Below are 16,933 nucleotides of genomic sequence, written 5' to 3' on the forward strand. Positions count from 1 at the left end.
TTCTGCGGCCTATGATTATTTTCTTTTCTCGTTTTAGGATAATCACTGGTTCCTGAGATATGTTATTATGATTTCTTTCGTTAAGTGTGTTTTAATAGCCTGCCACATTTCAAGAAATCGAAATTGCACGTGCTCAGCATCTTTTTCAAGTGGGACATTCTTGATTAGTACACCTGTATCGTTTTGTTTTTGTTTTTGCTTTTTTTCTCTCGAAATATTAAATACACAATTATTACTTTGTTGTTTTCAGACAGAACATTACAACATGATGTACCTCGATTTATTATCAGGACGAGTAGACTTATTTCACAACGCATGCGTATGGATTTGAACACGAGGTAAATGGAGCTCAACGAATTTAATTATTTCCAAATTTTTGTCAGGAAAAGCGTTAGAAATGTATAGAAATGTATAAGCAAGAAAAACATATCAAAAAAAAAAAAAACTTAAGCCAGAACATATATTGTGGTATTAAACTGACACCTGGGTCTGAGAGTAGTTATAGTGAAGACAGCAGAGCATAATTACAAGCCCAGCACGCTGATAAGTTGTTGTAAAAATCCATGTGACAATATTAAGGGTCGTCTACACTATACAAGAAAACTTGCACCAGATATAAATCACAGCAACTTGTATAGTGTAGACAGTACATTGTGTCCCCCATTAGTGTCTTTTTGAGTGGCAGTTTCCAGATAATTTTCGGCTACAAGATCTTGTAGCGTTTAGAACTCGTCCTATTTTTCTTGGATGGTAGTGCTGTCAGATGCTCTGATAAAGGGTTTTTGATGAGGAGCACCTGCCCAGTATGGTATTTTGTTTACATTTTTTCATTAAATGTGTATTGAGATCTAATAAAACCATCATTGAATGTTTGGCTTTGATAATTTAACAATAAACATGGCAGTGTGGACAGCAGAAAAAAATGATGTTTTAATTGAATGACATGCTCAAAAGCCAAGTTTATATAATTCAATGATAAAATTATATATAGTACTCCAATGGAAGAGTAACATCAGCAAGTTCGGTGTTCTCAAAAAGTATTTTTTTACATTATCAATGATGTTTCTCACAAGGTTACATATTAACAAAATATGACTATTTTATCATATTTCCTGAAATAATATCTTTTAAGTAGCTTTGTTGGACAGTATCACTTCAACTAGAGTTTTTCTCAATCAATGTTTTCAGCAATGATTCATTTTTAAATGTACAAAAATTTTATCTTTATAAACACTTTGTACCGGTATCATTTCGGCCATCTTTTTTATTTACCTGTCATGATTTCCCTCCATTTAAAATTAATGTGTCTTCCAAGTTCAAGAAATATTGCAAAGTACTAATTGCTTGTACAAGATATAAATTATCTAGTGATTTATGGGACCTACAAGATTTTCTTGAATAGTGTAGACGAGCCTTTACGTTCAGACAATCGCTATATAATTGTTTCACAGAATTGGCGTGTTTTTAAATCTGATATTATCTAGATATGCTAATTTGCCGCTGGTTATCTAATCATTTAATTAAAATGTTAGTGCACAGCCGCAAGCCTGAATATAAATATTTGGAAATTTTTAAGGATGTTAGAAAGTGATACGGATTTTTTCTCCGGTAATTGGTGTTGGAGTGGATTTATACAGAAAAAAATCTCAGTATTAAAAATAATCTTCTGTTGACGCGATTATCTAAAACAAATATTTATGCATAACTGAACTTGTTTAAAGTGAAACAGAAAAAGTTATATGAATAAAATCTTAAATTCTGATCTTAATGACTTTTTTATTAAGATACTTTATGTAAGATGTGTTCACGCGTTAAAGATATATATATATATATGTAAAACAAACCATTTTTAAATTTTACAGTTTTTTTTTCTCTTCAATGGAAAATTACAGCTGATTTTTTTTTTCAAAATACATTTGTAACCATACCTTGTAAGAAATTAATAGAGGATTTCGCTGCTTCATTGATAAAAAAAAGCAATAAAACGTTTCATTACATCAGTTTAAGCGGCTTTTGTATAAAATATTCAAAAGTCATAAAGTTCTTGCCTCACGTAACATGAATAACGATCACTGATCACCATTGATTCTGTCATTTTTTTCTGTCTTCTTTCTTTTCATTCATTCATTCATTCATTCATTCACAGGAATCGGGGAATAATGTAGTTCAATGTATGTAGGTGTCACATAAGCCAGTATGACGCTTTACTTGACTCTACTTTACTAAACTGACATTACAAAAATTTGGAAGTTAGATCCTAATCTTCTGTATGCAAACTATTGTTTCTGACCGGACTACTTTTTTCTTTGTCAGTAGTTTGGGAGGCGCTCTCAATCGATATTTTTATATAAAAATCGTCCATATTTACAATGGGGGTCAATAGTCATTCCTTTCTTGAAATCGGTTATAGTCGCATGTTAATGAATAATTTATTCTGTTGTCACAGATGGTATAGATGAAATAAGATAAGCGGCCCAGCGAGCCGTACTAATCTAATATAGCTGGGTTCATTTAAATGCTGCGGGTAGATACAGAGGCTGGTTCTACAACGCGGTTTCTGCACAGAATAATTTAGCGACTGTCATTGTGTCACTGAAACAACCCAAACAACCCAAGTGTCATCTTGAATTCTATATATTGATACTGCCTCGCATTAGCCTTTCCCGTCACGCCGGGAACGGTAAAAAAAAATACCACAAAATTGAAACTTTTGTACTTTAAATATAGAAAATAAGCGGATGGACTTCTGTTTGTCTTGCGGTAAATGTTGAATTGAAGTAACAGTTGAACTTAGTTGATGTAGTTTAATAACGATACAGATGTTCCTGTGCGTGTTAACGGGCATTCTTACAAGGGACGCAACTCAAAAACTTCGCTGATATCTTAAAACCTAGAGTTACATTTCTTCTGTCACTTTGAGTATCTGTGTTTAGGCGATGAGGGCGGGATATGGATGTGGGGGACAGGCAATAACTATGTGTGACAAAACAAAGCTTTTCTCGTCTGTTATTCTAACACACAGAAAATAAACAACACAATGTCAAAGTAATAGATTTTGTATTAAAATATCTACCTGATAAATCTAACAATGTCTGGAGCAAAGCAAAGCTCTTAAATACCCTAAATATTTAACAATGAACAGCAATAAAACACTTAAATACTTCCTCTTATTAGAAGGTAGATGGGCATTTCTGTTACAATCTTTACAAATTAATGAATGCATATTTATTAACTTGTGGTAATATTACATAAAACTTGTATGAATTCACAAACTATTCCAGTTTCAGGAAACTAGCTTGGTCAAAGTCTGATAAAATAGGAACCAGAATATTTTATGTATTGAGAACCAGAATTTCTAGAGAACCAGCATAGTTCCACAAACAATTACAACAGCAATGCCCAACCACTCCCATTCATACACAGACATAGGTTAAAAACAAAATTTACCTAAATTTCTAAAAGATGTCTGCAGATTTATAAAATATGATCTTCTCTGTTAACAAAATAATATATTTATGTAATTAATTAAGTTATAAAGGAACTAGTAAATCCTTTTATAACAATTATTCTTCATTTGCAGCAAGCCCTTGTTGTAATTATATAAAATGATACCTTTTACCTATTTCACTCACAGTAGAACTTGTATGAGCATATGTATAATTAATTTATGCACAAAATATACATGTTCAACTTAATTTGGCTAGACAAAATGTCTCAGACTTTTTTTTATGTTGTCTTTTCCTTTAAATGTCAATATCCCATTTTTAACCTATTTGCTTGAATTTAAATATAAATCCCACTGCAAACTGTATTATACCCTACGTACTTTTTAACCCTTATCATGGTGGACACGATTGATTCTGCCTTTGCGACCAGTGTAGATCATGATCAGCCAGCACATTCATGCAGTCTGATCATGATCTGCACTGTTCACTATTCAGTCAGTATCTTTTTGGTATGCACCCCTTTTAACAGTATTGGTACTGTCCAAACTGGAAGATGGACAAGTTCATTATAGAAATTTAGCAGGGTATATAGTATACAATAGTAATCACATTTATTTCACAAAGGATTTCTTATGAAAAACACATGACACAAAAACTAGTATGCAGTGAGAAGCACCAGCACTTGAACATTCTAGGTATAAATAACACAGCACTGATTAGAAATGATTTCACATAACAATAATGTATACAAAATGCATTTTGTATTTAAGAGGCATAAATGCATCTATATCTTACTTTGTACAAAATGTCATTCAATTAAGAATTGTAAAAACTGTATTTTTTATTACAACAATTTTTACACATTCAAATAATAAGAGTTTAAGAATTAAATCTGTATTTTTTGGTCAAATACTGCATACATGAAATATTTTCTACCTTTCCAGAAATATTGTTTTGCCAATTCTTTAGGATCATATGCTCTTTAGTTTCCAAGTAGAGAGGGCCCCCTCTCAAGACAACAGCCTATGGACTGAATAAAAATGTAAATTTAAACAGTTTTTTGTTTTGGAGTTGTTATTTTTAATGGAAAGAATTTTAAAATTAATGACCCTACCAAACTTTGCTGTAAGTATAACATATACACTTGGGTTAGAAAGCTGTTAAGAAAATGACCTTGCAAAAACATCTTATGGTACCAGTAGGTTATTTTCATTTTCCAAGTGATAAGGTTTATTTAAGGAAAAACACATCACTTGTTTGGCATTGCACAGCTCTGCAAATATTCATGCAGAAAATGTTGCGCTACTGCCCTTACAACACTATTTATCATAGTTTTTGAAAACACCTGCATTCATTCATATACATGTAATTAAAATGAAAGAAATTTAATATTACTTAATCTGAGACGTTATCATGGACGGACAAAAATAAGAGTATTTCTTCTAATAAATAGCTAATAAATATCAGATAAAACTGTTTCGTTACCCTGAAAACATAACAGAAAGTCAAAAAGGGACGGAGTGAAACTGTAATATCTATCACAAACTCTAAATACATGTATAACAAAGTAACAAGAAAATATAAATACAAGTGTAAATCTATAAAAATGTAACACATTACTGTGTGCTACAAGTAATACATAAATGAAACAAACACAGTACCTATGAATATCCAGGTTGAGATACTAGCCTGCATATTATGCAAATGAGACATTTAGGTCAAAGGTTATAAAATTAAGTTTGTAAACCAGTCTAAAATCTGATTGGTTATTTGTAAGTTTAATTTTGAAATTGACCTATGGAAAGTTTTCATTCTTTGACTGGACTTCAAACAAAATTTTGTAAGGTTGAATGATGAACCCACAAAAGTAACTTTGAAACACATGAATGTATTAAACACAGGTTATCAAATCAGAAAATCTAATGGGTTACTTACCCACATCCGTAATGACAATGGGGACACTAAAATATGTAGATATTCTACAATACATTTGTGTATCACAGACTGGTCATATTTCTATAAAACAGATATATGCAGTATCTATATTTATAGAAGGCACAATTAAAAGTAATGCAGTTAAAATTCTCGACTCCTGTTTGTTTGTTTGTTTGTTTTAATAGGGTTTAATGCCGCTTTTTAACAGTATTTCAGTCATGTAACGGCAGGCAGTTAACCTAACTAGAGTTCCTGGATTCTGTACAGTACAAACCTGTTCTCTGTAAGTAACGGCCAACTTCCCCACTTGAGTCGGAGGTGAAGGACTAATGATTTCAGACACAATGTCATTTATCAAATAGTCATGAAGAAAATACAACCCGCCCGAGTATCAAACTCACTACCCCGCGATCCGTAGACCAATGCTCTACCTACTGAGCTAAGCGGGTGGGCCCTCGACTCCAATAGAATTTGTTTATCAGAATTAAAAGTCATCAAAAGTAATGTATAAATACCTGAAAAATTAAGATATGTGTCAAAAATGTGTTATTGTGCTGTGATGACACACTAAATTGAGGTACAGTCAAACCTGAGCTACAGTCCAACTTTAAAGAAAGACTATACTTATATAGTGGTAACCTATATGGAATGATCACCATTCTATACTTCAAGCTTGCTGACAAACAGTACCTGTTACATGAGACCATAGGTCTGTAAACAAATACTACAATTTTCATTTTATAGGTTGGTCTATGTAGACAGATTTGACTGTATTTCAAACAATTAAATGTAAGACCCCAGAAGAGCGGAACATGCATGCATAACATCTATCACTTCTCACAACTATTTGGTGTGTAGCTATACAAATAATTCAACAATATCATTATTTAAACAGATCTTCTGTTTTGCATTGCTGCACATGAAAATCAAAATTCAAGACAAAGTTACAATACAATTTTCATCAAACAAACAAAACTAATAAATATTATTTCATTTGCTCATACTAACTTATATTCAAATGAAAAAAGTATGTACTAAATGTTCATAAAACAAGCACCGTCTATTCTTGTACAGTGGAACATTTCAGCGAATCATGGTATCATGATCAACTGGACTTTAGTCTCCAAGATTCATGGGGTGGAGGTGTGTAACTTGCATACTGCCCCTACATTCCAACAGGCAAACATATTTCATAGCCAAAAATTGAGATATCAGTCATTTTAGAAAAAAACTGGCTCACTTTAAACTATATACAGTCAAATAACAAGCTATCATTTTTGCCAAATTGCCTTTTCTATAAAATAAACAAATTGAAAGATTGAATTGTGTCAAAAGTTTATGCTCAAATGTTTGTCTGATTGCATTATTTAATACATTCTGACTACATTTTTTAAGATCCAACACCACTAGAATCATGATGAATTGGACAATGCCAGTCTCAAACTGATCATGATAAACTGGACAAGGCTTCTCTCCAAATAACTCTGTCAGTCCCCAATTAGTTACAATAAACTGATTAATACCAGTCTTCAACTCACTGTGATAAACTGAACTACACCAGTCTCAAACTTATCATGGTATACCAGACAACATCAGTCTTCATTTAATCATGACTAACACAACAATTTCAATCTCCAATTAATCATGACTAACATGATAATTTCAGTCTCCAATTAATCATGACTAACATGAATTCACTCCAATTAATCATGACTAACATGGAATTTCAGTTTCAATTATCATGACAACATGACAATTTCAGTCTCCAATTAATCATGACTAACATGAAATTTCAGTTTCCAATTAATCATGACTAACATGACAATTTCAGTCTCCAATTAATCATGACTAACATGATAATTTCAGTTTCCAATTAATCATGACTAACATGACAATTTCAGTCTCCAATTAATCATGACTAACATGATAATTTCAGTTTCCAATTAATCATGACTAACATGATAATTTCAGTTTCCAATTAATCATGACTAACACAACAATTTCAGTTTCCAACTAACAATGATAAACTGGACAATATCAATCTTCAACTAATCATAATTATATAATAAACTGGACAAAATCAGTCTGCAATTAGTAAATTAAATGTTAATCTGGACAATGTCAGTCTTCAGCAGAACAAGATAAAATATCTACACAATGTAAAAAACTATACAAACTACATTGTGACAGGCAATTTTGATTAACAGCATTATTTTAAATCTAAATACAAGCATAACATTGCAAAACTTAATAAATCTGAATAAGAAACTTGAATTGTATAGATTTTTGCCCTTTCATGAAAAATGCAGTTATTGATAAAGGTATAGGAGTATATACCACACCAGGTATTAGCTTACTTTGGCTTATCAGGATGACTTATTTTTAAATATGATCTGATATTTTATAGTTGTCATGTGACTGGACAGTGACAGTCAAAAGTTATCAAAGTTGTCCTGAAATGTCCTATTATTTGGACTTACCAGGGATTTAAATACAAAAAATCTTTCAAAACAATACATGAAGAGTTTCCCCGACTACCTGAGATATTTTGAGAATACTCCTCTTATCATGACAGGAACCTGACAATGCTCATCTTCTGTTCATCTACTTAATCCAACACTAACAAACATCATTGATAGACTTAAATATAAAGAAAGAACGAAAACAAAAGCCTTAACTGATGGGCATTTTGTTAATATGAGCTAAAAATATCACAATTGTTTTCAAGGTGAGAATGGAGCACTATTCGAAATAGTTTTGTTTTCCAGGTACAACAACTAGATCTTCATCACTAGCTGGCATAGCTTCTGCATATCTCACATCTGGTTCTGGTTCCGGTTCATAGTGTTGTCGTCTTGGTGATACATCTTCATGGCGACGCCTACGCTTCTTCTTGTGTTTCCTAGGCTTGGTGTCTGTGTACAGATACTGCGTATCAAGGGCAGGTAACTGATGGGCTCTTGGCTGCTCATAACCATCATCATACATAGATCTGCAATTACACAAAGAATCTACCAATCATATTACACATACATAGATCTGCAATTACACAAAGAATCTAGCAATCATTTTACACAGTAATACAATAATGTCACTCATACACAGATCTGCAATTACACAGATAATGTTGTAATCATGTTACATACACATAGATCTGCACTTACACTCAGATTCTTGTTACACATACAAAATGTCATGTAAGTAGATCTGCAATTAGGCACATAATTTTGCAATAATATTACAGGTATACAGTTCTGCACTTACACTCAGATTCTTATAAACATGTTACACATAAATATATCTGCAATTACACAGAGAACCTTGCAACCATGTTACATGTACATTGACATGCAGTCACAGTTGTACAGAGAATCTTGTAGTCATGTTATAAGTACAGAGGATCTGCATTTACACAGAGAATCTTACAATCATGTCACACACACATAGATCTGCATTAACAAAGAGAATCTTGCAATTATGTTACACACACATAAATCTGCACTTACACAAGAGAATCTTGCAATCATGTTACACATACATAGATCTGCACTTACACAGAGAATCTTGCAACCATGTTACACATACATAGATCTGCACTTACACAGAGAATCTTGCAACCATGTTACATACACATAGACCTGCACTTACACAAGAGAATCTTGCAATCATGTTACACATACATAGATCTGCATTCACACAGAGAATCTTGCAATCATGTTACACGTACATAGATCTGCATTCACACAGAGAATCTTGCAATCATGTTCCACACACATAGATCTGCATTCACACAGAGAATCTTGCAACCATGTTACATACACATAGACCTGCACTTACACAAGAGAATCTTGCAATCATGTTACACATACATAGATCTGCACTTACACAGAGAATCTTGCAACCATGTTACATACACATAGATCTGCACTTACACAGAGAATCTTGCAACCATGTTACATACACATAGACCTGCACTTACACAAGAGAATCTTGCAACCATGTTACACATACATAGATCTGCACTTACACAGAGAATCTTGCAACCATGTTACATACACATAGATCTGCATTCACACAGAGAATCTTGCAATCATGTTGCACACACATAGATATGAATTTACAAGAAAATCTTGCAATCATGTTACACACACATAGATCTACATTCACAAAGAGAATCTTGCAATCATGTTGCACACACATAGATCTACATTCACAAAGAGAATCTTGCAATCATGTTACACACACATAGATCTACATTCACAAAGAGAATCTTGCAATCATGTTGCACACACACAGATATGAATTTACACAGAAAATCTTGCAATCATGTTACACACACATAGATCTGCATTCACACAGAGAATCTTGCAATCATGTTACACACACATAGATCTGCATTCACACAGAGAATCTTGCAATCATGTTACACACACATAGATCTGCATTCACACAGAGAATCTTGCAATCATGTTACACACACATAGATCTGCATTCACACAGAGAATCTTGCAATCATGTTGCACACACATAGATCTGCATTCACACAGAGAATCTTGCAATCATGTTGCACACACACAGATATGAATTTACACAGAAAATCTTGCAATCATGTTACACACACATAGATCTGCATTCACACAGAGAATCTTGCAATCATGTTGCACACACACAGATATGAATTTACACAGAAAATCTTGCAATCATGTTACACACACATAGATCTGCATTCACACAGACAATCTTGCAATCTGTTGTACACACATAGATCTGCATTCACACAGAGAATCTTGCAATCATGTTACACGTATATACAGTCAAGATGTGTTTCCCTCAAGAAAGCTGTATACAGCTAAATACATTTCAATTCCTATGAACTCTATCAACCCACAGAACATTCTACAAGTTTAGTGTAGTCATCACAATATAGATCGAATATGCACATTTTAAAGGAAAGCATGCCATTTGCTTTTTCAGCTAGCGCTGTCAGTTGATAGCTCTCCCTTGTCAGGGATTTATGATTTAAGAGAGTTATGACTTTAAAAGTATGCAATAACAATTAAAAGGAAAACAAAACAAAACTGCAAGTATAAAATAAAAGTCATTACATGACTATGACAACTTCCCCACATAATTTAAAGATGTGGGATGAATGCTTTCAGACAAATTGTCTTTCATTAAATTTTCAGGGAGAGAATTAGATGCAGCCAATGATCAAACTCAAATCCTGTGGATTTATTGTGTTGAACTCTACATAATGAGCAAACCAGGCAGGTAATAATATTATCATATACAGAGCAATAATAGATTAATACAATACGTACATGATTGGTCCTCCGTTACTAGCTGGTTTAAGGTGGTATCTTGGAGTGGTGTACCTGGGTTCCTCAAATTCGGTAGACACACTGTAAGAAATAAAACATTTATCAAAACAAAACAAAATATTAACATCAGTGATAAGCAATCAAACAGGAATGATTCATTAATTTTGCAAGTCTGAAAGTTCTAAATCAAAAGAAACTAACTATGTGTCCATAGGACACTGGCACACCCATATACTGTCACTGTATGGTCATAATTATGTTACTTGTTTACAAAAATTTCATATTACCTTCAGGTGTGTCTTAAGGTAAAGGTGGTGATTAATCCTAACAAAACCCTAGGTACACAATTTCATGTGTTAGACAACATTCCTATAAAATCTCATGACTTTTGGTCAAATACTTTTTTAGATACACACGTCTTTTGTACATAGTTTTGACTAAGTCAAGAGCCATAACTCTGATCTAGCTAAGTGAATTCCAAACAAAATACAGAATTCCATGCTGAATAATATTCCTATAATATTTCTTGACTCTGGGTCAAATTCTTCTTGAGAAATGTTGAGATATGTATGAAACAAATTCCAACAGATGTATGGACAGACAGGCATATGGACAAATCCTTCCCCACACCCTCCCAAATTTTTGCGGTAGGAGAGTTTTTCTATACATTTAAAGAGTTTTTCTATACATTTAAAGAGTTTTTTCTTTACATTTAGTGGGTTTTCTGCACACATAAAAGTTTTTCTTCACAACTGAAAAAACTTTTCTTCTCAATTAAAAGAGCATTAAAATTTATGCACTTTTCTTCAGCTTTCTGTCACATTATAGGAACTATTCTTATGATTTAAAGAGTTTTTTTTTTACATTTAATGAGCTTTTCTTCATATTAAAAGTGTTTTTCTACCATTTAAAGAGCACTGTTACTTGTCATAAATATTGCATAAAGCTCACTGAATCACACTGTTTGCACCTTTGATTTACTGTTAATAACTAATGAAAATATTTTCTCAGTTAAAGAAAAGAAATCTGAAAAAAAATGTAAGGGTAGACATCCTGGAAGCACAGAGCACCCCAAACACAGCCATATAGCCATGCATGGCAAACTAATTTAGACTTTCACCATAATCTTCATATATATATTAGATAAACAAACAGTAGCTACTGAAAACTGCAAGACAATTGTTAAATTTCTAAAGAAGTACTGACAATAGATCTGAAGATGTGATACTGAGTACATATCACTAAATCTAAAGAAATAATAAAACACAGAAGCTTAACTGGTTGCAGATTTTAAAATTGGTGTAATCATGAAACAATGTTTATAACTGAGCCGCGCTATGAGAAAACCAATATAGTGCATTTGCGACCAGCATGGATCCAGACCAGCCTGGGCAGTCTGATCAGGATGTATGCTGTTCACTTTCAAAGCCTGTTGCAATTAGAGAAACCACTGCAGATGCACATGTTGGTCTGGATCCATGCTGGTCGCAAACATACTATGTTGGTTTTCTCATGGTGTGGCTCATATCATAAAAAGCTGTTGGAGAACAGCAATACTGGACTATTCAAAAGCCTTGTTATGGGATATATGTATGTAAGAAGTTTCAGTCTATTCCCACTAGTGGTTACTGAGATGTCATTTTACATGCAAAAACTTAAACAAAAATTGTTGAGACAACAAGGACTGTAACTTTGTAAAGAAGCAAAACAGAGTTACAGAACATGTGTAGTACAGATCAAGTCACCACATTCAATCTATTCCTGCTAGTGGGTACTGGGATACAAGCGTGTAAGAACTTAACCTTTAGCACGCTGGACATGACAGAGTCTGCCTTTGTGACCAGTGTAGATCATAATCAGCCTGCACATCCATGCAGTCTGATCAAGATCTGCATTGTTGGCTATTCAGTCAGTGGTACTGTCCAAACTGAAACCAAATTAGGATACCAACATTGACAGATTGGTCAGTGCAATATCTCTTCCTATTCTGTGAATAGTTGACTTTAAAATCATGATTCAATCCTGTATGGTCCCATGTATGAAGTGTTGTGCATTGCCTTGCAAGATATGCAAGGATTTAGGCAAGCTACAACAGAAAAACTTACGATGCATCGCGATATCCATTCATCATTACACCGACATCCTTTCTTGAAACTGTTGATGATGCTGATACTATAGTCCTAGAGGTAAAATGTTAGAGCACAACAGATTAGAGAAAGAAAGACTGTAAGTAGAAGGATAGGAAATAACACTAGTAACTAACACTAATGCAGAGTCAGTCCTCTTGACAAAGGCAAATAACTGAATTCCTATTGAACTTTTGGATATTTTGGCACTGTAAAATTTTGAATAATTTTACCAAAAAACTGGATCATGCAGTGTATGCTCTTATTTTGGCTTACAGTAATATTTGCTAATAGACATTTCAAATAATTTATGACAACCTATAATATTCTATCTTATTCTGGTATTCCAGCAAGGTAAATTATTAAACATATCCAAATAATCTTAATGCACTGTATATAGTGATCTTCTTTTTGCTGACTTAAACACGAGTTATCAATACCTCAGTAATGTAACAAAGATTATTTAACCAAATGGCGTCCCTGTATATTTTGCTAGAACTGACTAAATCTCACAAATGTCAAATCATTTACTAAATCTGTTATATGTGTTTATAAATCGAAGTCCCAGAAATATCTTAAAATTTAATATATTGCACTTAATCATGAATGTGGATGAGGTTTGATGACATTGCAGAGAATTAGTGGCCCGAAATACATGTAGCTGAAAAAATACAAAAGGAAAATGCCCATCAAAATGATGATAAAACCAAAACCATTTTTTTTTCTCCAGAAGTTCTTACTATCACCCTGTGAGTTTTGTTTCAAATGGTGTTGAACAAATATATATAAAACAGAATAATAAATAATTTGAAAATAATGTACCTGAATACCTGTTTAAGAGACTACCTATGGATAATCTAATAGTATGATATCCAAGGTTTGACAGAAAGAACTTCTAAATAGTACTGATCTAGTAGTAAGTCAAAAAGAAATATGTGTCAGAACCAAGGTTCCAGATTACAAAACAGTGTTTGAAAACCAGTCTGGAATCTTCATTATCTGATTGGTTGTTTCTGATCACAGTTTTAAAATTGACCAATGGCAAGGTAGCTTTCTTAGACTGGTTTTTCAACAAAATTTTGTAACCTTGGAGCCAGATTTTGGTGAATCTATTATCTCACTCACAGTGCTTCAAAGTTTAAATCACAGACACCCTGGTTATATCTTGGAAGGAGAGAAAATTGTCAGTTAGGATTAAAGACATAACAGTACCTTGGAATATATGGCTTGGCAATGGGCTTCTCAACTATCACCTGTGGCTCGACCTTTTCCTTTTTGCGACACCAACCTGCATAAAACACAATGGCATTCGATAAGTCTTCATGATTATTCATCAACAGTATCTCTATAGGATTTTAACTACCATATAAGTGGTATTTTTTGCAAAAATATCGTGTCTGCTATTCCTGCAGACTGCCACTGTTATGCAGACATTAATTTCTCAGAAATGATACCACTATTTCATGTTCAATATACCATATGATAAATGAAAGCATTCATATTAGTACAGTATAATATACCAACAGTCACATAAGAAAATTATGTAGAGCGAGAGTCATTTCAATAAACATTCACATGCCAGTGCGTTTAGGAACTAATATAAACACATGTGGTGATATACGCTTGCAAGAATTATTTCATAAATTAGTCAAATGCACTGCTAAATGTAAGTATACATGGTCTTAATTTCTAAATTCCCACGCTCATCAAAATTATTCTATTTCCGTTAGCATTTTATGTTCTGAAAGTAGCCATTTAATTAACATAATTGACATGAAAATGACTATCCTATCAGTACCGACAGTACATAAATTTATGGATTGGGAAATTTTGTTGATTGTTAGGAGTCTATTCTGTAAACTGGTAAAACCACAAAATTTAATTATGATGTTACAGTATATACTGAAAATCCTTTCAGTGCGATGTCTCTGTTTATATTTACCGTAGCTGCAGCAGCAGACAATGATGATGATGATTAGCAACAGTAAGAAGATAATTCCAAGAACAATAGCTGCAATAGTTCCAGTGCCAATACCGGTGTTCTCGGTTGCAGCTCCGATATTTGCTGTAATAAAGAAATGCCAAGTCAGAAAACTCTATTGAAAAGAACATATATATTTACCAGAATTTCATGCTAAACACATTCATAGGTGCTTTTTTTTAAATACAAAGAAAGCCACTCTGGGAACAAAATTGAACCTTTACCAGCACAGACATGGAGCAATCTCACCAGAGGGACAGAGCAAGAGGAAGCACCCAGAACACGAGACAGAAATCTTAAAGAAACAGACATGTCTGGCTAATTTAGCCAAGCTCTGTACAAATAGACAGCATGGTTCTTTAAGATGCCTGTTGTATAGCACATATACATATGAAGCTGTCCTTCCAGCTGTCCTTCCTACCAGTACTGGCCTCTTTACTTGGTTGGAGACACTCAAGAGCATTTCAGAAATGTCGAGTGCCTGAAAAAGTATTGGAACTCTGGACCTCTGGATTTGCAGTCAAGTGTGTAAGCATTAGACCATGAAGCCACCCAAGATGTGTTTCTTTGTTCTATCTGTATTTGCTTTTCTTATATCAGTGTTGTTTATATAAAAATTTTCTAAATGTAAATATCTAGCCTCTACTCCGTCTAAACAGCATGACGTCTAAACAGCTGATCGCATGTACTGACATGCTGCCATTTGACACATACTGGAACATTTAATGAATAGGAGGGTCAATTAAGCAATTGGGAAATATTATGAAAATAAATATGTAATACTTTCCAATATTCCTTATTATTTGTTTGAAAAAATGATTGAACCTAGTTTTTTTGTGGTGAAAGAGTGTAGCTGAGTGAACACTAACGTACTTCAATAGATGGTGAGTAAATGATCTGTAACCAAGTTAAAGCTATATGCCCCATCTGACACTTAGAGAACCACTTAATGAATAAGAGGATATTTCAGAAGTTTGGAAATATTATGAAAATAAGTTGAACCCCTCACTAGTCATTGGGTAAAAAGTGTTTGAACAATAGGGTTTGTTAGTATTGAGTATAAGTGTAAATCTTACGAGGATCTGTTGCCTCCTCAACAATGAGGAATTGTTTCTCTGACAGTCCCCGACTGTTCTGTGCCCTGCAACTGTAGGTTTGATACCCCAGACTTGAAGTGACAACGTATGTATTACTGCTGCCACTCTGAAGTTGGTTGTCTGAACTGTCATAGAAATAGTAAGTTGTAATGGCAGGGTTCGCATTCATGCTACATGTTATCCTAATTATCGCAATATCTCCATCGAAACTTCCTGTTGTTGTTATTGAGGATCCCCCACTTGCCTCAGGTAAATCTGTAAGAAATCAAACATACTGAAAAACAGATGTTCCTTTGAGGTTATTGAAATTCTTTGCCTGCTAAATTGCTAAAATGGACTAGTCCATCAATCATTTAGGCCGTACCACTTATTATTCAAAGGGGTGTTCACTGAAAATTTACTGACTGAATAACCAATGGTGCAGCCTGCAAAGCAGGGATGTGCAGGCTGATCTTGGTCTGCACTCGGGTCACAAAGGCAGAACCTTTGCTGCCATCAGGCTAAAGAAAATACAGGTTTATCATGCTCTCCAGTATTTTCAATTAGCAGACACACCCAGTTTTCTTAGATGCAAAGAATAGCATTTTTATTTGTTTCTTGGGACTGAATTTTGCAGACTGATACATTCATGAAATCCATGAAAATTAGTTCCCCACAACTATTAATGATTTCACAGTATTTTAGAAGTGGAGAACCTATTATTATTTATATATGTCGTCTATGTCAAATTGTCATCAAGAACACTCAAGATAAGATGCTCAAACTTGTTTTTGGGAAAAACTGAAATCTTCCAGAGCAACGAAATGCAGGTAAATGTAAAAAAAATAATTTCAGTGTCCAAAAAAAGTAATTATCATTAAGCACAAAAAGGGTTAATGATTATGATAATGCACATATAAACCTCTTATATCACTATGGTGTTGACTTTAGTTTAGTTATCACTAATATATTATAGCATGATTTTGATGAAAGCTTCAAGTTTATTTGAACCACTCTTGAGTTTGCTTCCTGAAAAACCAAAAATGGG

General features: G+C 33.5%; 1 protein-coding gene across 2 annotated transcripts; it reads right to left on the minus strand.

Annotated features, from left to right (window-relative positions):
• Positions 1–7,132: 7,132 nt before the first annotated feature.
• Positions 7,133–16,155, minus strand: LOC128559963 (uncharacterized). Of its 2 annotated transcripts, XM_053553247.1 has the most exons (6): positions 15,886–16,155; positions 14,771–14,893; positions 14,041–14,116; positions 12,808–12,882; positions 10,703–10,783; positions 7,133–8,373 (listed from the first exon to the last, which is right to left on the minus strand). In XM_053553247.1, the coding sequence occupies exons 1-6, from the start codon at positions 16,073–16,075 to the stop codon at positions 8,124–8,126; spliced, it is 795 nt and encodes a 264-aa protein (XP_053409222.1). In that variant the 5' UTR covers positions 16,076–16,155; the 3' UTR covers positions 7,133–8,123. The 2 variants fall into 2 exon arrangements, with proteins under 2 accessions (XP_053409222.1, XP_053409223.1); XM_053553248.1 differs by lacking the exon at positions 12,808–12,882.
• Positions 16,156–16,933: the final 778 nt, after the last annotated feature.

The sequence above is a fragment of the Mercenaria mercenaria genome, chromosome 10 (assembly GCF_021730395.1).
Source record: "Mercenaria mercenaria strain notata chromosome 10, MADL_Memer_1, whole genome shotgun sequence".
Classification (NCBI taxonomy): domain Eukaryota; kingdom Metazoa; phylum Mollusca; class Bivalvia; order Venerida; family Veneridae; genus Mercenaria; species Mercenaria mercenaria.